Source organism: Penicillium nucicola, assembly GCF_028828085.1.
Source record: "Penicillium nucicola strain IBT 29836 chromosome Unknown utg000001l, whole genome shotgun sequence".
Lineage (NCBI taxonomy): Eukaryota > Fungi > Ascomycota > Eurotiomycetes > Eurotiales > Aspergillaceae > Penicillium > Penicillium nucicola.
The window spans coordinates 1392425-1415122 of NW_026643125.1; the positions used below are offsets into that span (position 1 = coordinate 1392425).

Consider the following 22698-nt stretch of genomic DNA (forward strand, 5'->3'; position numbering starts at 1 on the left):
ACGAATCCAACAATTGCCCGATTGGGATAAACTAAGCACTACCCCTCCATGTACATGCAGCTCGGAGCAGTCTAGTCCAGCGACTGCTCATTTATTCGAACCGGGAAAAAAGGCCTGAACTTGCTATGTGGTGGGCTGATGGGGTCCCCCAGAACTCATACCCCAATCAAAGCTCATCTGGGGTTCAGTGCGGAGGTGGTCTATCATCTCTCCTGTTTTTGTCCATCGCCTCTCTTTGCAGACTTTGTATTTAGTGTTTTCTTAATCAACCAAATGGGGGTTTGATTTCCTTTCCACATTCAAGATGGCTATCCAGACAGGTCTTGACTACATGCGTTCGCGCACGGTGGTTGACTGCGACACAATGGACGAAGAAGGTATGCTACCTCGCAACAAGATTTGTTGATTATGAGCAGAAGACTAAGAAATCCCAGTTGCCAAAACACTCGGTCCGTTCCAAGACTGTACTTCCAACCAAGTATGAGCTTTCACATCCTGGAGTGAAGTGAATGCTAACCGCCCAGGCCATCGCCTTCGGCGAGCTATCCAAACCCGCACGCGCGGAGGTGATTTCCGCATCGCTAACCGATGCGAGAACACTGAATGCAAAGTATTCATCCATCTCGGCTGAAGAACTAGCCGTTGAGATTGCGGTACGCACTAAATGAACGCTGCCATGAAAGTGGTTTGTTACTAAGCTATCAATCAGATGGTACGAATGGCTGCTGGCATGGCACAGCACATTCGCGGACGAGTCCATGTGCAAACAAACCCATACTATTCATACTCGACAGAAAAGACCGTCATCAATGCCCTTCGTATTGTCCAACTGTTCCAGCACGTCCAGCCCGGCTTCGATGTGGAACGCATTTCCATCAAGATCCCAAGCACGTGGGAGGGAATGATGGCCTGTCGTACGCTTGAGCTAGCTGGCGTACGTACTCTTGCTACTACGTTATTTAGCATGGCTCAGGCTGTTCTTGCCGCCGAAGTAGGCTGCACTTATATCGCACCTTATGTTAATGAGTTGAAGGTTCATTTTAACACTGCGTGAGTATACACATCCGTGCTTCCACTTCTTTGTGGCGCTGATTATAACTTTGACTTGTATCTCAAAACAGGTTCGTGGACCAGTCAAAGTTACTTCCACTTTGTGCAGCTGTTCAGAAATATTACAAGTCAATCAATGCTTCGACGCAGGTCCTGCCTGCTAGCTTGACCTCTGTCGATGAAATTTACTTCCTTGCTGGTGTTGATCATCTCACTATTGCGCCACATCTTCTGAGCCAGTTGACTCAGCCTTACTCTGGCAACGTCAACTCGCTCTTTGATGTTGCGCCTACTTTGCCTATTCCCGCAAAGGGCGTCTCTTTCCTGAATGACCCCAGCAGCTATCAGATCACGTTTGCACGAGATCTTGGTGGCGCTAGTCAGATTAAGCTCACTGAGGTATGTCCGCTCTATGTTTTTTTTTTAGAATTCGAATTTCGCTGATGGGTGTCTAGGCTGTCAACATTTTTTGTGATTTCCAGGACAAGTTGGAGCAAATCATGAAGATTGCTGCTTAGTTCTAGACTTAAGGGGCCACTATTAGGTAGCCTATTCTCACCAATCTCACATCTAGCCAGAAATAGCCAGATATAAGAAGAAATCTACGTCCTGCCTCTTGAATTCTCCGTTTATACTTCCCGGCACGTGACCGGCCTAAGACGTCATCCACCTTTCATCCGCTTTCTCCAATTCTTTTCCCGCACCTTCAATTGTTACATTGTCGACTTGTACAGAGCTGGATTGCCCAGCAAATAAATTTTGACTTGTGTGAAAGACTCTTTTTGCCATCCATTGTTTCTGGAACTTGATAACTAGGTGGGAAAGTTCGCATTCGAATCATACGGTTCCGCCTGCATCATGTTCCCCTCGCAGGCGGCTAATTTTAACATCGAGGCCCTGAGTGGCATCTGTGGGTGAGTTTAAATTCTTGCATTTGTCTTTTTGTTTGGATTTTTGTGGAATTTGTCCGGCTTTTATACTGTCCTCATGGGGCGTCCTAGTCAGTACATACATGTGTGACAGGTCGTAGATCCATCAGGACCGACGATCTCTCAATTCTGTCAATAGTTCATTTCCAAGTAACACACTAACTAATTCAATATAGATCCATTTCAATTGCCTGCTGGGTCGTCGTGTTCTCTCCGCAGATCATTGAAAATTTCCGACGCGGCTCTGCCGATGGCCTTTCTCTGCTTTTCCTGGTTGTCTGGTTGGCCGGAGATGTATTCAACATTCTCGGTGCTGTCATGCAGGGCGTTCTCCCTACTATGATCATCCTCGCTGTATACTACACTCTAGCAGACATAGTCCTCCTGGGCCAGTGCTTTTACTATCGAGGATTCAACCTCAAAGATGAATTGTCTCCGTCGCCCACCCCGGGAGCTACTCCAGCCAATGGTGTTCAGGATGCCGAGGCTACTGGCGTCGAGCACCCAGCCCCAACAGAGAGATCCGCTTTGATTCCTAAGTCCAACGGCCATGTTCATATCCAAGACCCAGTCCAAAGTATCGCCGGAGAGTCTTCTCAAGAACGCATTCGCCCGACTTATGCTCCAGAAGGAAGAAGGCACTCAGCCACATCGTTCCATGATATCTTCCATTCATCGGTGGATGGAACTCATCTTTCTCCTGCAACCCCATTCGTCGAGCCCGATTCATCACGCAACCGCTCCCAACGAGCTCGTCGCCGCCGTATTTCCACCATCCAAGCCATTCTTTTCAACTCCACCGCTGTGATACTGGTATGTGCTGCAGGTGTGCTGGGATGGTACTTCAGTCCGGCCTCAAAATCTCCGGCGCCAGACTCGGAACCTCTTACCATGGATGTCCTCGGCCAGGTCTTCGGATACCTTTGCGCGGTGCTGTATCTGGGATCTCGTTTGCCCCAGCTGCTCCTGAACTACCGTCGCAAGTCTACAGACGGAGTTTCTTTGCTTTTCTTCCTGTTTGCCTGCATTGGTAATCTCACCTATGTGCTGTCTATCTTGGCATACTCGCCTGTTTGCCATGGCGAATCGTCTTCCGTGGATGTCATGGGCCGTCACCACCGTGAGAAGTGTCACCCTGGTGAGGCAGCCACATTGTATGGGCGGTATGTGCTGGTCAATTTGTCCTGGCTTGTTGGAAGTGCTGGTACGCTTTTGTTGGATATGGCGATCTTCGCCCAGTTCTTCCTGTACAGTGACGGCAAGGATTTTGACGAGGAGCATGATGACCAGGAGTAGTGCCTTGAATGACTCATGTAAAATTAACGAACCTATCGTGTTGAGAGCTTGGCTACCTCATCTATTATACACGTTCTACTGCCTCAAAATCGAACAAACGACCCTTCTTTTTGTCTGTCAAGGAACTGAATGATAGGATCAATTTCCCGATACCCAATTTCTTTCAGGTAACTTTATGAGGGCTGCCACCCTACTGTCCACGTAGACAAGTAAATCAATAGTGTCCTTTGATCATGCACGTCGACCAAAGGAGGCTCAATAAAATTGCGTATATCAATGGTGCCGGGTAACAGCATTCTCATCGATCCAAATTTAGAAATTAAGACGTCTTGCGTGTGTGAGCAGGTCGATACCTACTGAACGAAAGTTATGAGATGCCATCTGTGACGCCCAACAGCATTCCTTATAGGTAGCTATCTAACATGTGCCGTTTTAAATTGCAAACATCTAGCATAACTATCAAGATGTCTGATAATTTGTATCTGATGCCACGCTCATATAGCTCTCTCATCTAAATTCCATTTGCCTTTCGCTAACGGCGGCAAACATCCATTCAAGATATCCTATCCATATTGACATGAGATATACCTTGCTGTGCCGCATACACGAGTTATATGACCAGGCTGCAAGTATTATCTGCAGGATCTATTCTTTCAACTACTCGAAAACGTTGTTTAATGACGAAACTGTGAAACTGTGTGATTTCGAGACTTACTACTCCCCTGAATCCTTTCCAGGCCCTACACACCTAGTCGATGCAGGCCAATAAGGGAACACATGCAAGACATGTTTCTTCTTTCGCCTAGCATGACCATGAATAAAAGTAGCGGTCAATCGCAATAGGAAAACCTCGCCAGCTAAGTACAAAGGAAGAGTTTGGTACGGAACAGGGATTGCAGACCCGCGATTGGATTCTTGACGCCATAAGCATAAAAACAGGAGATATCAAAGATCCAAAAAAGCAAGCTCAACAGCTCCCAATCTCTCCTATTCTGCCCAAAAAGCCCAATGTCATCCCACCTTTGTGGGATATAACAAATCTCACCAGGAACCCTAGTAAACAACTTGTCACGGCAGCCAACCAAACCCAGGATCACTTATGCAAGAACCTGATCACCACCACACTAAGCAAGCAGCCGATCATGTCGGGCATTCAAGAGGAGTACTCGGATAATCGGACAATGATCACACCTGGGCATAACTTATAACGGATGTAAGGAGGGGGTTTGGGGTTGAGAGGGGCCGGCGGCAAATATCAGTTTCAAGGAGAACGAATAGCACCCAAGCTAAGTCCGAGCCCTAACGAAATACCATCCTATCATTTTCGGCTTTGAGTTTGACTATTTGCACTTATGCAGGTGCGATCCATGGTTCGGGGAGGGTTTCTTCTACTGTATAGAGGTGTTTCTGGCTCGATGAGCTCACTATAGTTGCTTCCCAGCCAACTGTATCTCGCACTCGGGAGTTTGCGTCGGACTTGGGTGCTGGAATTTGCAGAATTATTTCCTGATTCCAGCCCAACTGTCTATATTCCTATCTCTTCTTCGATCATGATGATCGTTGATTATGTATAAAGCCGTAGAAACCCCATGGTGGATGTAGTCGGACAGAGCGAAGCAAGTGAGACACAAAGCCGAGCAGACAAAGCAAGCCAGAGAAAATCCTGCCATCGAAGCTACTATTCTTTATTTTCCTTAAAGACGAGAGATTACCTCGTTTCTCCAAGCGCAACAGCTCAACTCAGCACTCCATTCCAAAGACACCAATCCAAAAACCAATCCAAGAAAATCTAGCAACAATGAACGTGGTGCCTGAACAAATAGCCCATGGCAACTGGAACACGTACCACACCGTCTCAATGACCGGATTCGGCACTTGCAGCATCGTGGTCGTATACAACAAGCACGGCTTCCTGGCATCTAACATCTCTGCCGGAACAGAGCTGGAGAAGGATGCCATGACCAAGCTCTGCGCGACCTACCCAGGGATCAAAAGCACCGTGTTTAAAAACCAGTCCGTCAAAGCGCTGATCCTGTGCGAGCAATTGAATATAGAGAAAGGGGGGTTGATGAGAAGTGCTGCAGAGAGTCTGACGCTGGCGAGTGAGATCGTTGTGAGGTATTACGATGCCCCGTCGTTCTTGGGAACATCGCCTACGACGCCGGGCTGTCATTTCTCTCTTGGGCCATTTGGGAATGGGTTCAATGCTGTTTTGCGGGGTGCCAGTGGGAAGTCGGTCAATCCTTTGACTGCGTCTGCGGGTGCTTTGAAATGTCCATAGAAGATGGGGTTAGGGCTGAATAGGTAGGATCAGGGTTAGAGCTGAGGGTGGTGATTTCGGATTGCTTTCAGACCCGATCTTCTTACTATGACATTGGGTATAATTGAGGTAGCTGCGAATTGAAGTACGGGTTCAAGACTATGAGAAATGTCCCAGGAAGGTTCAACCAGTGAATTTGAAGCTAGCTTGACATGGGCAATGATAAAAAGAAGAATCTGGCAAAACACCTTCGCTGAATGCGGTAGAGGATATGAAATCATGATTGAAATGGTTTTTTGAAACAGTCACTTGAAGCAGGAAGCAGATTGTGAGAGCCATTAGTTTGGAGGATGAGCCTCCACCTTACCCTTGCCAACCTCCGACCAGTTGGTGCTTAGGGATGTACCCTGGCTTTCAGTGTAGCTCTTGATCATGGCGCGGCGGGTTTCAGGGTCGGCATTGGCATATAGCTTCTTGAAGAATCCATCGACTGCATCGCCGCCGAGCTCATCATCCGAGGCATCATCGGCTTCGTCCTTCGATCCAGCCTTGGGCTTCTTCTCAGTTAGAGAAGAGGCAACTTGATCCCAGTTTTTGGCGCCGCTGCGGGAAGAGGTAGGGTATGAAGGGCCTGAGGCAGCTGGTGCAGCTGGTGCGGCGGGCCGGTCAGTCACCTCGGTGGCGGTGGAGGAGCCTTCCAAAGCATTCCACTTTTGGCCTGCCTTTTGCTTCTGTAGAGTGATTTCGATCTTGGTGCCCATGACAGAAACCTTGGAGGCAGAAGCATCGATGGTAGCGTAGAGAGGATCCAGAGTAAAGTCATATTCGGCGCCAGAGGGGAGAGGGAATCGCAGAGACAGCTGTGGATTGTTAGCTACCGCTTCAAAAGAAAATATCACAGATATGACTTACCGAATTCTCCTTCAAATCAGTTGTAACCTTATCCTTGGGAATTCCCTTGATGTAGAGGGTGACCACCACAGCATCCTGAGATTGATACCACTCATGGCGCACCTTCTCCAGAACAGCAGCGGGTGCAGTAGCACTCCCATGAGCACTCTGAGACTGAGCACCCGAGGGCCCAACAGCAGAAGACGAAGCAGGGCCAGCAGCGGCCTTGGACGCATCCTTCTGGGCAGTCTCGACAGCTCCAACACCCTTGCCAGACTTAATAGCAGCCAACTGAGCCTTCAACTCAAATTCAGTAGGGATCTGGACATTTCCCGGAACCTCCACAACAGAAACAACAGCCTTCGCGTCGCCCTCAGGGAGCTCGCGCAAGGTTTTGCGCACCTTGGCCAACCAAACAGGCAGCTCAGATCCAAGGAACCCCTTCTTCACACCAGCCATAGCAGCCTGAATACCTGCAGATCTATCCACAGGCGCTTCGGAGCTACCAACCTTCTCGTCAAGGATATTCAGCACGAATTGCGCATCTCCGTAGCGGCCAACCTGGTACAGCGAGATAGCGCGACGCATCTGGGCTGAGAGCATCAGCTCGCGCTTTCCGCGCTCGCTCGCGAGGACGAGTCCGCATTCGGCATCGCGGAGGGCAGCTTGGGGGTTTGGGCCGCCGTCTGCGGGCTTGAGGCGCGTGTAGGCGGTTGAGCGTGAAATATAGTAGGCCGGGGCGCGGGGTAGCTCCGTCAGAGCTTGGGTGTAGTGCTGGATGGCCAGGGGTAGGTCGGAGTCTTTGAGGGCCTTTTCGCCCTGAGCTGCGGCGTTCATTGCGGCGGCAGTTGCGGCGTAGGAGGGGTCTTGAGGTTCTCTCTCAGTGAATTCGAGGCTGAAGTGGAGGAGTTGGGTGTGGAGAGGCCGGGCCAGGCGCCACGCTAGCCAATCCTGGACATTTGAGGTCTGGCTGCCTCCAGCCATTGTCGAGATAACCCATTTTGTTTGAAAGCGCATGAACGACAGAGGCGGATAACAAGAGAAACAATGTTATGGATTTATTGCAGAAACACATGTGAGTTTATTTAGTCTATCAAACGAAGCAAACGAGTGATCGCTTTGTCGCGTTACGCTGTCCCGGGCAGATAGCTTCTAAAGTTGATTATTGATTAAGTACATATCTCCTGCTTAATAGTTTTTCTCTGGTGACTTGACCTAGAGCTTCTCATTTCCATACTTCCTGCTGTACAAACCAAGCGCGCGGATAGGCCAGTAGAATTTGTAGTTAGGATAGGATATCATACTATAACGTCGGTTAGAATTCACAGCTCACATTCACGTCAGAAACACACTTACCAGGACTGGTTGAAGACACCTTCAATCGCTTCTTGCAGCCACTCTCCATTTGGTTGTTGGCGAGACATCAACAGCTTGATGCCCTTCTCCAACGGCTCCTTGTGTGGGTAGTCGGCCTCCATGAGCCCAAGAAGAGCCCAGGCAGTCTGACATACCTGAGACTTCTCATGCTGCACATATTGATGTGTTGAGCTGCTGAGGTAAGACTCACCCCAGCCACCATCCGCCTGCTGCTTTTCGATCAAGAAATCGCAGCCCCGACGAGAGTCCGCGCTTGTTTCGTAAGTCTCGCCAATACTGGCCAAGCTTTCGAGCGCAAATAAGGCAGCGTAGGTGAAACATATTCCCCAAGAGCCATACCAACTGCCATCGGCGCGCTGGACGTGCTTGATGTGAGCGACAGCCTTCTTCTTTGCATCCCTAATTTCATCGGCACGATAATCTGGGTAGAACTTGCTGAACAGTGAAAGCGCTGTCACGGACGCGGTCGTGCATTCTGGGTGGTCGTAGCTGATCATGATTCCACCAAAGACTTCTGCGGCGTTGAGACATTCTACCTTGGGCGACGCACGAGTAACTTCATACTCGGAAAAGCCACCGCTTGGATTTTGCAGGAGAAGAAGACAGTCCACGGCATCTTTCAATCGCTCCACAGGGACAAGCTTCGGGAAGTTGTACATCTCCTGCAGCTGCAGTGTTGAGCGAAGACCTTCGGCTGTGCAGTCGCTGACGGTATAACCTTGATCCTTGGTGCTGAAGGGCCATGCACCCTTACGATGCTGACGATAGCACTTTTCTTGGTCTGGGACGTTCTCTCGTAGTTGATGATCATCGAGGAACTCCAGGGCCTTTGTCAACATAGGCCGCCACTTCGGGTCATCGGCGAAGCCAGCAACCACAATGGCCTGAGTAATGAAAGCAGTGTCCCAAACCTGAACACCGTTGGTTCCGTTGGCTAGCATTCCTTCGTCCTTGATCCACATGTAATCATTCAATCGCTCCCGATGTTGGCGCACAGAGTAGCTGTCAGGGCCGTCATGAACAAAGCATGCCACCATGTTCATTGGATTGTTAACGGGTCCCAGCCCCGCATACTTGGTGTTTTCATCTTCCATACGAATCAATTCCCAGGTCCAGTCCTCGGCGCGCTTAACAATGCTAGGGTGTCGAAGGTAGGGGTTCCAGAATCGAACCAGCAAGTCATTAGCGAAATTAAGCAACCAAGTCTTGGGGTAGTAGTTGTCTGCCTCGTGGATGGAATTGCGGTGTGCAGCGAAATCAATACTGTCATAGGGCTGAGTATATAGCTCTTCTCGGAGCGATTTTGTCAAGTCATCCAGTGGATGAGACCACTTCTTGGACCACAGATAGGACATTGGGAGGAAGACCTGGCGCATGTGACACCACCACCGCCAAGGGGCGAAAGGTACCCAGTCGGGAAGAAGCCTAGACGGTCAGTCAATAAGTGACCATGTACAATGATGCTGATTTTGACCCACCAGAGCTCAGGGGGAACTGGGTTGACGCCCTCCCATTTCATGACCCCAAGAATACTCAGCCAGAACTTGGCCCAGTGAGGCCCATAGGTGGCACCTCCAAACTTATGCAGAAGACCCCTGGCTTTGATCATGCGTGGATCATCCTCGCTGACACCGACCAAACGCAAAGCAACATAGTTCAAAGAAGTACCAAGAACAGAGCTGTGACCTTCAATGTGTAGGCCCCAGCCACCATCTTCTGGGTGCTGCCGGGCAAATAGATAACGTCTGATCTCTACTGCATACTCAGGGGGGATAGGTGTCTTGGTCACATAGTAAGTGATCAGAATACCCGGTAGCAAGAACATCGGGCCACCATATTCACAGGCCCAATTACCAGGTTCGAGTTGGAGATGTGAAAAGAATGACAGACCATTCTCGGCAGCTTCCAAGGGCGTCTGGGGCTTTGAGAAATGAGGAAGATCCTGTAGCGGAGTTAGAACTAGGATTCAGAGGTTCATTATTGACAATTGGGCATAGAATACCGTTGGCAACCCTAGGTGATACTTGTCTGCTGTTGCTTGCGGCCATTTTTGAAGTTCCTCATCGGATTCGAGATACCGCCAGGTCTGGCGGCCTTCATCGTCGACCAATCGCCAGCGCGCGTAATCGGTCTTAAGATCTCCATTGGAGTCCGGAGTAAGATGGCCCTGAGCTGGTGTCCTCCATGGGCCAATATGAGGTGTAGAAGACATGTTCAATTGAGTGTTGTTCGAAGCTAGAATGTTTCTGGTCGATCAAACATTGGAAAGCTGGGGAAGCTTAGTCATCGGTATCACGACTGCGGTGTATAAACAAGAACATTCGTAGGCAGGCAGCAATATTGAAGAGGAGAAATAGACATCAGAAATGTCAAAGTATACCGGACATTGTGAATGCCAAGTGCAAGGAAAGGTCTTGGTGCTGATTGAGGAAAAGGGGGTTGTGGTGGCTTGGTTTGGCGCAGCGGTAGCCATACGCAAAACAGAATCTTGATCAGGTTGATTCTATACAACACACAACAAAAGGACAGTATTACCTTGGAGTCTCCAATATAAAGACTCGTCAGATACACAGGCTCTACATTTCTTTGGATTGAATCACTCGACATTTTTGTATACTTCCCCATAACATACTGTACAACTAGACGACCCGATTTTTGATCATCGTCTTGACAGCATCAATAATGCTTGTCTCCAAGTCCACATACTCCCATTTACCGTCTTTAGTGCCTTTCGCAAGAATATCCAAGCTCACCCGCATGTCCCAATCCGTGGGATGTACCCCAGGAGGCAAGATCTGCGCCGGGTTACCCTCGGGCACTCGGCCCTTAAGCTCAGGGAAATTTTTGCGGATGTAGTTAACCACCAACTGCGGTGTGATCATTCCTGAAATGAGAAGAATGCGTTGGTTTGCGGCCGCTGAGTTCTCTAGTGCGTCGACATGGCTTCGGGCGACATCACGGACATCCACCTGGATAAGCTCTCAGTCATTGTACTCGTGTTTCTCCATGTGATGTACTTCTCAGATAGGCTTGCAACTTACAAAATGGTAGAAAGGGAATGTAACATCTTTAATCTCTCTGTGAGTTCCATCGATGAAGTTTGCAATGGCAAATTGGTTAGTCTCGTTGATGGACTTCGGACCTGCGATAGGGTGTGTCATTGGACCGGTGATAATATCAGGGTTGATCACTACTAGGTCGAAGGTAGGAGTATTCTTCTTCATAAAGTCCCATGCGGCCCTCTCTGCTCGGATCTTTGATACGTTATATCCAAGGACATTGTCCTTCCTGTCAATAGCATACTTGGCTGTGACCTAGATCTTCGTCAGTCAAGGGAAACTTGATCCAATAGGCACATGTTCTTTGCTCACGGGATTCCAGTCCTTCTCGGTATACGGTTTTCCTGGCTTCGAAATATCCTCCAAGGAGTTCAGTACAGATACAGCACTTCCTAAGAGAACAAATCGCTTCAAAGCAGCCCCACCATGATTCTCAGCAGCTGTCAGAATTGCAGTAGTTCTAATCAAGTGTCAACCTCCTTGAGCCGATGTTGGATAGATCAAGGGTCCCCTTACCCCATTTCGGCCGGCTCGATCATCTCCTGCTGGATATTTTGCACTGAAAAATTCACTGGAGATGCCGTGTGAATCACATAGTTGAATGGTGTCCTCGCATCATCGAAGAGGTGATCAAATGGCTTCGCGGAGGTGAAATCCGCAACGATCGCAAATTCGACCTTGCCCAGCCAGTCCGGATGGGTTTTGATGATTTCGTCTGCTTTCCCACTGGACCGTACTGTTGCGGTGACATTGTATCCACGCTATCCGATGGTTAGCGGGAGTTCATCACAAGATCGCATCATGCCCACATCGATGAGGATCCAAAGGATGTGAGACGCGACAAAACCGTTGGCGCCCGTTAAAAGCACGCGTGGACCTTGTAAATTTGACATTTTCATCACATAAGAAAGATGTAGATTCGATGGACTGGGGGAGTTCATCGGGCCAAATCCTAGCTTTGAGCATTGCCAGTCAATGACGCCAGTAACATGTCACTCGAAAACGGGAGCATGGAGATTGGCATACATCTATTGCTTATGTGAATCAAAGCCCCAAGAATACTCAATGACTCCCTGAGACGAGAGTCAATTCATAGTCAAAGGAGAAGATCAAGAGAAAGTAATTTTGGCAGGAGTTGAACCTGCCTTCCCGTTCCACCCCAACTATCCAAAGTCATCAACCTTCACCGAACAAAGGTGCAATGGCCCAGCCATTGACCAATGAGGATCTGGGTAGAATACAGGGAGAAGCTACAGTCAGAGCATACATTGACAGCACGCTCACTTCCCTTGTCCATGAGCTTTCTCTATCTCCAACGGTAGCATATCCATCAATCACCCTCAAGCGAAGAACCAATCCAACAGCCTATGTGATCAATCCCATCACTGGAGCACTAGATGTCAGTGCGAGAGCTGAAACATACAAGACGTACTCCTGGCCAGGGGCGACAGCGTTTGAGTCTTGGAAGTTCAGTATGACACAACCCGCATGGCTGAAATACACTTTTTATCGTGGAGGAACTAACTGACAGACCTTGGGAATATGCTTTAGCCGTGATTGTTCGCATCCTGGCCATCATTGACAAAGCTATTCGGACTGGTCAATCGATCTCCAAAAGGTACGTTAAGCGTGTCTCTTACTGATTGTTGAGGAATTGTACTGAGCACCACTGTCCGCCACTCAGAGATATCTACTATATCGACCCGCAATATTTTCGTTCTCAACAAACTGTTGATGGGATCATTGATGATCTTGTCTTGACCATCGGGGTGGACAGAGCAGCGTTAAAAGTGGTTCGTTTACATTTCCCATCCACTGTCAAGCAGGTAAACAAACACATGGAAGCTGCTAATATAGTATATCATTGTATAGGAAGCAGCAGCAAAGGGTCTGATAGCTGGGTACTTTCGTTTGATTCGCGATTCACTGGTGATAGTGGATGCCCAGTCCGCCACCGAGGTCAGTCCATCATCTACAAGGGCACAGGAGCCAAGCTAATCTTTGAAACAGGACACTTTGATCCCTCGCATTGATGAGGGTGATGAGGTCGACATTTCCCGAGTCCGATGGGTACTTGTCATTGAGAAAGAGGTATAAGAATTGAAGTAATACATGAACCACCATGGACTAACCCTCTACAAAAAGGCAGTATTCCACCGGCTTGCACGCAGCAGTTACTTCAGTAGAGCACTGGCAGGTGACGGCATTCTGGTCACGGTATGCTGAAACTTTTCCTGGCCTCTTATCAAGAAACATGAGTTGACCACAGTATGACCCAACCAGGGCAAAGGATACCCGGACCTATCAACCCGGGAATTCCTACACAAACTCTCAAAAGCTGCATCGAAACAAAACAGACCCCTACCCCGTTTCCACGGCCTCACTGACGGCGATCCGCACGGCATGGCCATCATGTCAACATACAAATATGGATCGGCAGCTCACGTGCACGAAAATGCTCGGTTGTGTCTCCCACGACTACAATGGCTAGGTGTCCGGATGACAGATATCATAGGCGTTTCTGATGCACCTGATGACAAGGCTCTTCTCTTGTTGACGCCTCGAGACCGGGCGAAGATTGTTACCATGCTTCGAAATAACCCTGTGTGGGCTAGTGATGGACCTGAGCTGGAGTGGCGGGTTGAGCTGCAGCGGATGCTCATGTTAAATCTGAAGGCTGAAATCGAGGTTTTGTACGAGTCTGTCGGGGGGTTGGAGGGTTGGATTGACCGAAGGATGTTTCGGCAAGAGTAATACGTATTATGGCTGCGCTATATTCACTACAATTTTCAGGTCTAGAGTATTTTAGATACCGATGATTATTATAGAATGAGTTTCTTCTGGTCTTCAGTATGAATAGTTGGTTGTTTATGAGTATATCTACACACGAAGCTCTCGAAGAATGCATTTTGTTCCGCTTTCATACTGCAAATGATAAGAATAAGCTATACAAACCGAGAGGCAATCACACGTCCCAGCCATGCAAAAAAAAAAAAAAAAGAAAAGAAAAGAAAAACAAGAAAAACACATCACCCTTGACGCCAGTCATCAAATCTTGACTCCCACAAGGGCCCAGCACCCGGGAAATAACAAGCAAGTCCAGTATTTCAAGTGATAGACTGCAGGAGAATCAGGGCATTTATCAAAACCCGCACTCAAAGCCCAAGACCCTTCCTCACTTCATCACGGACCTTCTGCTCATACTCAGGTCTCCGCTCACGCCACATCTTAGCAGCCTCGACGTTCGCGGGACTCTCATCATTCGGCTCGGCAAGCATGCTCATGACAGAGATAAGGATCTTTTCCACGCTTTGGATAGGCGACCAGCGCTCCGAGGCATGTTCGTAGTGATTGGGATCATCGCCGGGTGGGTGAAGGATCGAGATGCAGACTGTGCCATTGGGGTATACTAAGCGATGTCAGAAACCATTTTTGGGGTTTACAATCGTCAAATGGAGAAAGATTGGGAGGTGCAAGTGGTGAAACAATGCTATCGGGGACGTACCATTCGGGTGCCACACGCCCCCACCGATGAACTTCATTGTCGGCGGGCTGAGGGGGTAGTCCTTGGGGAACTTGAGCTCGGCAGCGAAAACACCACCCTCGAAGGGAGTGTCGCCAGGGCCTTCAATCAGGGCTTCCCAGTAGAACATGTCATCTTCGGAGACGGGGCCGGCGGTGATTCCTTCCGGGGGGTTGGTGGAGAGGTTCTTGTATTCGTGAAATAGGCGCTTTTGAGCGACGTTGGACGCCATTTTGGGGTGATTGGGTGCGAGTGAGAAAAGAGGGAAGTGGCGAGAAGTATGCGGGGAGTTGGTGGGATGAAGTGCGACGGAGTGGGGATGGAATCATTCCGGGGCGGTGGACGAGCCATGACGTTGAGGTTGTGAGAAACAACGTGAAAAGTGAGACTTAGAAATGAGTTGAACGGAACTTTAGGATTTAAAGTGAAGATAATCAATGCTCAGTTATATCGTACATTGAGAACTTGGACCGAGGTCAGGACCAGTACCCGAGGAGGTTAGTTCTAGGGTTATAGATCTATAGGTTTTCTTTGTTGACAGGTGCTATTGTACAGGAGCTGGCTTTCAAAACCAATCGAAATCATCGCCTCCTCCCTCATCACCTCCTTCATCGCCCCAGGGGTCATCTTGACCCCAAGGATCCTTGGGCTCATCGTAGAAACCCTGGGAGTCCTGGTCCAGTGGCTGTGATTGTTGCTGGTCAGGCGGTGCCGCATCCTGATCACCCCCGCGACCTCTTTGCATCGCTTCATACCCTGCCATTGCGCCTGCACCAGTGGCACCAGCAGCCATGCCATCGGCCATAGTACCAGCGGCCCCAGCTCTCCCAAGTGTGCCGGCAGCCGCTTCACCAACGGCCCCGGCTTCAGCAGCGCCTCCCGCTGCTGCACCACCTGCTGCACCCCCGGCGGCAGCCTCACCGCCCATACCAGGGAACCACAGTGGCATGAAACCAAAGCCGCCGGCACCGCTGTGGCGGCTGAAATAGTCAAAATCGACGCTGACAGCTGTGGCCAACATGACAGCACGTTGGTCCAGGGTCATACCGGGAACCTTTTCAGCGTGGCCGGCTGGCACCTGGGCACCAAGGCCTGCAGAATCCATGCGCAATGCGTAAACACCAGTGTCAGTGAAGAACTCGCGGGCAAAACCAGCAAAGTCGCGGTTAACCGATCCGATCAACTGGTTGTCTGCCGACTTCAACGAGAAGTCCCATGATAGGAATGGCTCGTCAACGTAGGCAAACTGGTTGAATTCGCCTTGTCCTTGACCAGAAGTCTGTGCAAGTTGCATTTGTTGCCCTTGTGATAGTTGAGACCCGGATAAGGGAAAGGTTTGTGTCCCCATGTCTGTCGCTGGATTTGGAGACTGGTGATAGGTGAAGAGGTTGTATTTGCGCCTCAGAGGCGCCCATTGTTGCTGGGCTTCACCAACGACTCGCATCTCATTGAAATTGAGTGGCGAGACCCGTGCATTAGATGTGATGTCGGTTGTCACGCCTTGCAGCGACGTAGATGGCGAGGTGGTACTAGGGTTTTTATCAAGAGGATCATATACTTGAATCTTGGAGTTGATGTAGGAGAAGGGGCGATTGAACTGAAAATGTCAATATAAGATAGTGGAGGCAAGCCCTAAGGCGTTTCACAAACTTACTCGAAGAACCTCATTTTCTTGTCGGTCGAACACATGTGTCACGAAGCTTCGATGGGTTCGGAACCATTGTCGCGCCATGGCATTTCCAAGCCCTTTTTCTTGTTCTGCCATATATCCTATATGGTTTCCCTGTGCATCCATGATGACATACTTGTTCGCTTGTTCAAACCCACTACAACGAAATTTGGTTAGAAAGATTGTTGACTTTAAGCAGTGGTTCTTGAAGCACTTACATCATAACGTTCATCATCTCGAGTTGTCGCTGTACTACAACTCCCGAGTTCGCCAATATTGAGATTGCAGGATGGTTTTCTTTCAGCACACCTTTGGGGTCCTCTGGCAGGTAGACGGGTGCAAGTAGGGTATTTTGTGAAGGATCATAATTGGGGTTATAGGCATCTTGAGGCTCGGGTGCAGCAGGTTCGGGCTGTGGCGATGATTCGGCTTTTTTCGAGGTCTGAATAAGGTCTGGTCTTTCTATACTGTTGCGAGGCCCACGCCGACTGCCGTGGGTTCTGAAGCTCGATAGAGCTCGGCTGCGAGTCGGCGCCCACTGCCTTTGCAGTGGTCGGAGTCTTAAGCTCCACATGATTGTGATGTGCCAGCAACTATCTGAAGTACTAGTGCAGAGTTTGGTTGTGTTTGGCGATGCGCGATATGTAAGGCGATATTCGTAAGGCGATGTTCGCGAGGCAAAGTTGGCGGAAGTCAAGAGCTCGGGACATCGCCGCGGGGTTAAACGGAGATAGCAACGTGCAGTCGCGCAAATCGTGTCTCTTAACTTCAGCTGCTTCTTTCATGACTACTCATATACATGAGTTCTTATGAGTCTTTTTTCTTGATTTTATGATAGGGAGGTCTGAAACCACAAAGAAGTGCTTTATACAGAGTACATTTGCCATAAAAACACAAATTAGATGGCTCTAGATATCGAACAGATCCTCAAAATTTGTCGCTAAGTACGGTCATGATTTATATGTAATATGAGCTGCCCATTGATCGATCAATTCCCACCCAAAATGACTCAGGTAGAACAGCTGCAAATATCCGACCAGCGGCAACCTCATGAAGTTGATCATTTCAACAAATGTATGCAAACTGAATGCACCAAACAAATGACCACATGTAGATAGAACAATCACAGAAGTCCCTTGCGAGCCAATTCGATTTTTCGCGCAGCTTCGCCTGCCTTGAATCCGCCTTTCGATACGCAGATAGCGCTTCCCTCGCCGAGTTCGACCTTCTCTTCAACATCCGGGTGCGGGCAAGGGCAGTGGTGTGGGAAATGTACGCAGGCGAGGGTTCCAGGGCAAAGATAGTTGTCGCATTGAGCTATAAGCAGGATCCCAAGTCAGTTGAATAGTCCCAAGATAGGTAGTTCACCAAAAACTGCTAGAACAGTTCAATTGCCTGAGCTTACCTCCACTCCACATCTGCTGGTAGCGGCCACTGTCACTTGGGGCACTCTGCGACCGCTGTTGCTGGCGCTGTTGCTGCTCGCCGCCTCCAAACATTTGGTCGAAGAAGTTGAATTGGGCCTGGGCGACAGACACCAGGAGAAGAAGAGCCCAGAGGGCTTGACGCCAGCTTTGGAACATTATTTCGAAATCACACCAACAATCGTTGAATAAATCTGTCGTAGATGTGTAGAACCAAACGAAAAGCTATAGATGAAGCCAGCTTACGACTGTATGGCTGGCACGTGACGCCAAGCCCCATCTCCGAACGAAAAACTTCCCCTTTGGAGCTTCGGCATCCAACTCAACAAACACCCAATTACAACTCACCATGTTTAAGCCAGGAGTACTGGCGCCTCTAAGGGTGCTGGAGCGAGCCTTCGCCCCGACATTAAGGTCGACAAACGCACTCTCCCAGTCGCAATCCGTTTTACGAACACTCTCCGCATCTACATTCCCGAAAACCACACCTACACCCTCCCTCTCCCGCACGCTCCTCCCATTCTCACAAGTGCGTTACGCTTCACACGCCTCGCAAGGAACTGCCAACCGACACTCCCGCGATCCGGCCGGAAAGCGTCTCGGAGCTAAGCGCTCAGGCGGCGAGTACGTCGTTCCGGGATGCATCATCTTCCGGCAGCGCGGCTCGTTGTGGTTCCCCGGCGAGAACTGCGCCATGGGCCGTGACCACACGATTTACGCTACACAGGCTGGTTACGTCCAGTACTACCTCGATCCATTGAAGCACTCCGAGCGCCGGTTCATCGGAGTTGTCTTCAACAAGGACGAGAAGCTCCCGCACCCGCGCAATGCGCCCAGCCGACGAAAGCTGAACATGGTCTCTGTGCCTATGGTGGAGAAGGTCGTTGGCCAGTCTGATCTTGTTGCCTCGGTCGATGAGAATGGTGTCCAGATCTCTGATGTCGCGGCTGTCGATGCTGAGTCTGGTCCTCAGTGGCGTCCTGGTTACATGTACCGTGAGGCTAACTGGCAGATTGGTCGGGCTGCTGAGAAGGCTGGTATCACTGCCATGCCTTATGACCGTCGCAACCGTTGGTTGGCATGGAGGAAGCGCGAGCAGAGAGCTGAGCGTGCTGCCCAGATGAAGAGTTTGAAGGGCAAGAAGAAGACGGGCAAGAAATAAGGGCATTTCCAGCATGTGTGATGTCTTGTTTCAATAACTTTGGGTTTCTGTAGCGATATGAGGATCTGAATCTGGTGTTCACTGTATAATAGAAAGAGCATTTCCCCATCAAATTCTGCCAGTAGATTAAGTGCTTTTGGCCATAGCCAGTTTAAAGTAATTTGTACAAAAATAGGCATGCATCATAGCCCAAATGCGGGTCCGACATCTTGAAAAGAGGATGTCTAAACATTTGATCAAAAAGCAACGTTACTTATGGTGTTAGGCTGATATCTCAACACGACACACAACGTAATGGGACACCAAAGATTTGTATATTATGAAACAGACTTAGAAGGTCCTGTCCGACAGAATGTGATTTGGATGCCTAAAAGCATCGAACTTGAGATATATGGCCGTTAATTAGGTCAGTTGCCCTGAATGATATCAGTGGCGATCTTCTCAGCCAGCATATCTATAACAGCAGTTAGCACATACCAAAAAAAACCCCCAGAAGTTAGAGAAGCTTACAAACTGTCGACTGAGGATGACCAGGAGGAAGAAAAGGGAAAGCACTAGCATCAACAACACGCAGCCCATCCACGCCATACACGCGAGCTTGAGGGTCAACAACAGCCATCTCATCATCCGAAGTACCCATCTTGCAGGTGCCAGCCGCATGCCAAAGGGTCATAACATTGTTCTTGATCCAACCCAGTATCTGGTCATCAGATTGGACCTGAGGGCCCGGGTTATACTCATCGCCAATGACAACGGGTGCCATAGCGTCGCTCTGGAAGGCCTGACGCATACGCTTGAACATTGCAATGGCGACTTCCTGGTCTGCAACAGTGTCCAGCCAGTTGGGGTTGATTGTGGGTAGATCAGAGGTCGAATCCGAGTTCAAGGTGACGTTTCCGCGAGATGTTGGTGTGATCAGTACGCCGAGTATGGAGGCATACTGGTAGCCATCTTTTGGATGGTTTGTTAGGAGGTTGCTGACGTTTCCGATGTATCCTGCACCGGATATGTACTATATAGTCAATGTTAACATTTCTTCTTTATTCTCTCTTGACCATGGTTTTATTCATACCTCTGCCTCGGGCCAGTCGTCCGTGAATTTAGCAAGACTATCCTTTGTAACTTGGGAGAAACTAGAGCGCAAGGACTCTGGGATCTTCTCCCAAGCTAAGAAGTCAGCGACTGGGTTGGTCAATGACCCGGTCTTAGTGAGAATTCCACCAACGACCTGTCCAGCCGCGTAGAGAAGGTTGGCGGCAAACTTTGTGAGGGTAGTCACTTGAACACGGTATGTAGGCGCAAGGAATGGATGATCCCACATGTTCTGCCCAACTCCGGGTCGGTTCGCAATAACTTCAATGCCATGAGCTTCCAATTGTTCAGAAGGGCCAACTCCGGAGACCATGAGAATTTGAGGCGACTGGAACGCACCAGCAGAGATGATAACCTCCTTTGATGCTGACAGGGTGACAGTGTTGCCCAGAAGACCCTTCACTTTGACGCCGGTGGCCTTCTTCTGCTTGTTGAAGATGACCTTCTTGGCAAGAGTATGGTCATAGGTTGTGAGGGAAGGTGGATGAATCTTGGACAGGAAAGACTCCTCAGAGCTACTGCGAAGCTCATAAGCCGGGTCAATGGTAGATGAACAGTATTGAGCCCCGAACAAAGAACCCAGGTTAAAGTCCTGTGTCTCGTTGATACCAATAGCCTGCATGCCCAAGTTCATCCATGAGGAAAATGGCATGGCGAAATTAGGATACGAGACCTGCAATGGACCTCCGTTTGATTCAAATGCGTCAGCGTTATAGGCAGCGGAAGCATTGGCAGCTCTATATTGGGTATTCGGCGGCGTAAACTCGACGCTTTTCTTGTAGATCGGAAGGACTTCGTCAAACTTGTAGCTATCGTCGTTGACAACCGTGGCCCATTGGTCCATGGATTCACGGGTTGGGCTAAGTCGAAGGTTAGTTGGGGGATCGGAGTATATACTTCATGTCAACTTACCGCTGATAGATCATAAAATTCAAAGCCGACCTAGAGTAGACTTGTTAGAATCGACTTCCCTGTCCAGGTAAAAGAATAACATACGATCCCCCGAGGCATTTTCCTCGCGCATAGTGAATGTCTCGTCCATTGGCACCAGGCTGGTCTTTCGTGACAAAGCCCCAATCGATGAGAGACTTGGTATTAGGATCAGATCCAACGGGCAGAACGTCTGCCGCAGGGACTTCGGCCAGCGACTCTAGCTCATAATGTCCTCCAGCTTCCACCAACGCAACCTTGAACTGATTCTGTGCCAAACGCGTTGCAATAGCCGCTCCCCCGGTTCCACCACCAACAACCACGTAGTCAAAAGTCTGATCAACGAGGGGTCCAGCCCGTCTTTCGAATTCCTCGCCTGTCGCACTGCTCACCTGGAGCGCGAGGGATATAAGTATAGTGTTCCAAAGCATATCGAATGATTCAATGAGAGAAGAAACGAAATGAAATTGGTTTGATTATAATAGCTAGAGGGATCCAATAATTTATGAGTTCAAAGGACCAATATTCGGTCACTGTACATGTACAGTGGTGTAACATAAGTATTTGGTTGGTAGTACAGTGACACCTCCAATGTTTTAACACCCCCACAAGACCCACTATTTTACAGCCTACCATTTTTAGCTACACCGCCATAGTAAATGCGCTAGTTTGAATTCATGTATAGTAAGTAATACTACGGCGCGTCGCGTTTGATCGCGTTTTTACCTTCCTTAACCTCTCATTATACCCCTTTTCCCTACATTTTTTAAAGGGTTTATACTTAATAAGGCCTTCTTTAATGCTTACGCGCTCCGAGCTTACCCTAGCTATCCGTGAGAGGATATATAAGCTTTATACTATTAGATAGGGATATAAACGTATTTATACGCGATACCCCTAAGTCTTATTGTCTACTATACGATATACTATTAAAAAGGAGCTAGAGAGAAAGGTGTTACGCACTTGCTTCCGGGTCGTCGCTATGTTAGAAGATTCCCTGGGTTATACTTGTCTTGTCTTGCTGACTTCCAATCTCAACGATCTGTCTCTCAACCGTACCGTTGCCTAACAGGCCTTATACGGGCTAAGTCCTTTCGAGGGTATCGAGGAGCGATGCCAAGTAGAGCGCCGGGTTAGTCTATATCGAGATATAGGCCTTCCCGTGGTATTGTCAAGTTATAATCAAGTTATACGAGTCACAAAGGTTTCTGAATAGTAGACACAAGTAACAATGTTGGATTGAACACGAAGAACTAAACTAGATACATGAGGTCCTATATATCCCTAGTTCTTCCTTGGTAGAATGGTAGATAGTAGGCTGGTAGATACGCCTTGGCAGGATCTACTCGTAAACCACCATACCCATCTACTACTTGCATGATCACGTGGTTAGGCTGACGTAATTCCGATATTCTTATGGGGGAGAATATGTGTTTATGCTGAGGGGGCCGTAAGTGGCCCTATCGGCACCTAGCGTTGTGGTGTAACCTTCCTGACTGTTCGTCACGTGATCCTGGTGGGTTGGTTGATCGATTGGTCCATGACCGCCCATCCACAAGTTGCGGTCCCATACTGATTGGTGCCTGGTATGTCCGTAACAAAAGGCTAGTGTTTCGAAACCACGCTCTAGTCGGCTAACGAAGCTTAATTTAACCGAAAAAGTGCGTCTCTTTAAGGCTGTTATCGAGAATCTAAAAATTTTTTATAAAGATCTACTTACTAAGGTCTTATATCAAGTTAAAAAGGAATTAATCCGATAGCTCCTTAATACGGAAAACCACCGGAAGTGGAGATATATATAGCGACCTGATCTAAACGAAGCTAAAGCTATAAAACGGCTTTAATAGGCATATCGCTATAAGCACTTTACACCGGCGGATTAGGCCCGAGTCTTTTAGTCCGACGAATACATAGTTAAACGTAGGATTAGCGTTCGTCGAGAATAGACTTTTATTCGACTAAAGGACTAATGTCGGCTTCACTAAGTCTAAGGTTTTCTATGTAAAGGGAAATAAGTTAAGTAGATATCTTAGGCT

At 48.8% G+C, this 22698-nt stretch overlaps 12 protein-coding genes across 12 annotated transcripts; 5 read left to right on the forward strand and 7 right to left on the reverse strand.

The window, feature by feature from the left end:
• Positions 1 to 304: 304 nt before the first annotated feature.
• Positions 305 to 1568, forward strand: N7511_000540 (uncharacterized protein; the record flags this gene model as incomplete). Its single annotated transcript, XM_057122965.1, has 6 exons — positions 305 to 377; positions 435 to 478; positions 525 to 653; positions 710 to 1050; positions 1122 to 1449; positions 1506 to 1568. The coding sequence occupies 6 exons, from the start codon at positions 305 to 307 to the stop codon at positions 1566 to 1568; spliced, it is 978 nt and encodes a 325-aa protein (XP_056988698.1).
• A 340-nt stretch (positions 1569 to 1908) lies between these two features.
• Positions 1909 to 3275, forward strand: N7511_000541 (PQ-loop repeat-containing protein; the record flags this gene model as incomplete). Its single annotated transcript, XM_057122966.1, has 2 exons — positions 1909 to 1964; positions 2156 to 3275. 2 exons carry the CDS (start codon positions 1909 to 1911, stop codon positions 3273 to 3275), a joined length of 1176 nt encoding a protein of 391 aa, XP_056988699.1.
• A 1798-nt stretch (positions 3276 to 5073) lies between these two features.
• Positions 5074 to 5556, forward strand: N7511_000542 (uncharacterized protein; the record flags this gene model as incomplete). Its single annotated transcript, XM_057122967.1, has 1 exon — positions 5074 to 5556. One exon carries the CDS (start codon positions 5074 to 5076, stop codon positions 5554 to 5556), a length of 483 nt encoding a protein of 160 aa, XP_056988700.1.
• A 317-nt stretch (positions 5557 to 5873) lies between these two features.
• On the reverse strand, positions 5874 to 7410 carry N7511_000543 (co-chaperone SGT1; the record flags this gene model as incomplete). The annotated part of the gene is made up of 2 exons (XM_057122968.1): positions 5874 to 6395; positions 6448 to 7410. The coding sequence occupies 2 exons, from the start codon at positions 7408 to 7410 to the stop codon at positions 5874 to 5876; spliced, it is 1485 nt and encodes a 494-aa protein (XP_056988701.1).
• Positions 7411 to 7641: 231 nt separating this feature from the next.
• On the reverse strand, positions 7642 to 10015 carry N7511_000544 (terpene cyclase/mutase family protein; the record flags this gene model as incomplete). The annotated part of the gene is made up of 4 exons (XM_057122969.1): positions 7642 to 7729; positions 7783 to 9228; positions 9282 to 9745; positions 9806 to 10015. The coding sequence occupies 4 exons, from the start codon at positions 10013 to 10015 to the stop codon at positions 7642 to 7644; spliced, it is 2208 nt and encodes a 735-aa protein (XP_056988702.1).
• Positions 10016 to 10442: 427 nt separating this feature from the next.
• N7511_000545 (NAD dependent epimerase/dehydratase) lies at positions 10443 to 11755 on the reverse strand (the record flags this gene model as incomplete). The annotated part of the gene is made up of 5 exons (XM_057122970.1): positions 10443 to 10772; positions 10845 to 11117; positions 11175 to 11322; positions 11379 to 11623; positions 11672 to 11755. 5 exons carry the CDS (start codon positions 11753 to 11755, stop codon positions 10443 to 10445), a joined length of 1080 nt encoding a protein of 359 aa, XP_056988703.1.
• Positions 11756 to 12063: 308 nt separating this feature from the next.
• Positions 12064 to 13616, forward strand: N7511_000546 (uncharacterized protein; the record flags this gene model as incomplete). The annotated part of the gene is made up of 7 exons (XM_057122971.1): positions 12064 to 12334; positions 12414 to 12480; positions 12547 to 12655; positions 12735 to 12821; positions 12873 to 12953; positions 13008 to 13079; positions 13146 to 13616. 7 exons carry the CDS (start codon positions 12064 to 12066, stop codon positions 13614 to 13616), a joined length of 1158 nt encoding a protein of 385 aa, XP_056988704.1.
• A 401-nt stretch (positions 13617 to 14017) lies between these two features.
• N7511_000547 (E2 ubiquitin-conjugating protein UBC7) lies at positions 14018 to 14617 on the reverse strand (the record flags this gene model as incomplete). The annotated part of the gene is made up of 2 exons (XM_057122972.1): positions 14018 to 14271; positions 14368 to 14617. The coding sequence occupies 2 exons, from the start codon at positions 14615 to 14617 to the stop codon at positions 14018 to 14020; spliced, it is 504 nt and encodes a 167-aa protein (XP_056988705.1).
• Positions 14618 to 14950: 333 nt separating this feature from the next.
• N7511_000548 (scramblase family protein) lies at positions 14951 to 16628 on the reverse strand (the record flags this gene model as incomplete). The annotated part of the gene is made up of 3 exons (XM_057122973.1): positions 14951 to 15982; positions 16040 to 16211; positions 16273 to 16628. The coding sequence occupies 3 exons, from the start codon at positions 16626 to 16628 to the stop codon at positions 14951 to 14953; spliced, it is 1560 nt and encodes a 519-aa protein (XP_056988706.1).
• A 549-nt stretch (positions 16629 to 17177) lies between these two features.
• lcl2 lies at positions 17178 to 17637 on the reverse strand (the record flags this gene model as incomplete). The annotated part of the gene is made up of 2 exons (XM_057122974.1): positions 17178 to 17371; positions 17460 to 17637. The coding sequence occupies 2 exons, from the start codon at positions 17635 to 17637 to the stop codon at positions 17178 to 17180; spliced, it is 372 nt and encodes a 123-aa protein (XP_056988707.1).
• A 190-nt stretch (positions 17638 to 17827) lies between these two features.
• Positions 17828 to 18640, forward strand: N7511_000550 (mitochondrial 54S ribosomal protein bL27m; the record flags this gene model as incomplete). Its single annotated transcript, XM_057122975.1, has 1 exon — positions 17828 to 18640. One exon carries the CDS (start codon positions 17828 to 17830, stop codon positions 18638 to 18640), a length of 813 nt encoding a protein of 270 aa, XP_056988708.1.
• Positions 18641 to 19047: 407 nt separating this feature from the next.
• Positions 19048 to 21093, reverse strand: N7511_000551 (GMC family oxidoreductase; the record flags this gene model as incomplete). Its single annotated transcript, XM_057122976.1, has 5 exons — positions 19048 to 19094; positions 19151 to 19652; positions 19713 to 20592; positions 20645 to 20674; positions 20729 to 21093. The coding sequence occupies 5 exons, from the start codon at positions 21091 to 21093 to the stop codon at positions 19048 to 19050; spliced, it is 1824 nt and encodes a 607-aa protein (XP_056988709.1).
• Positions 21094 to 22698: the final 1605 nt, after the last annotated feature.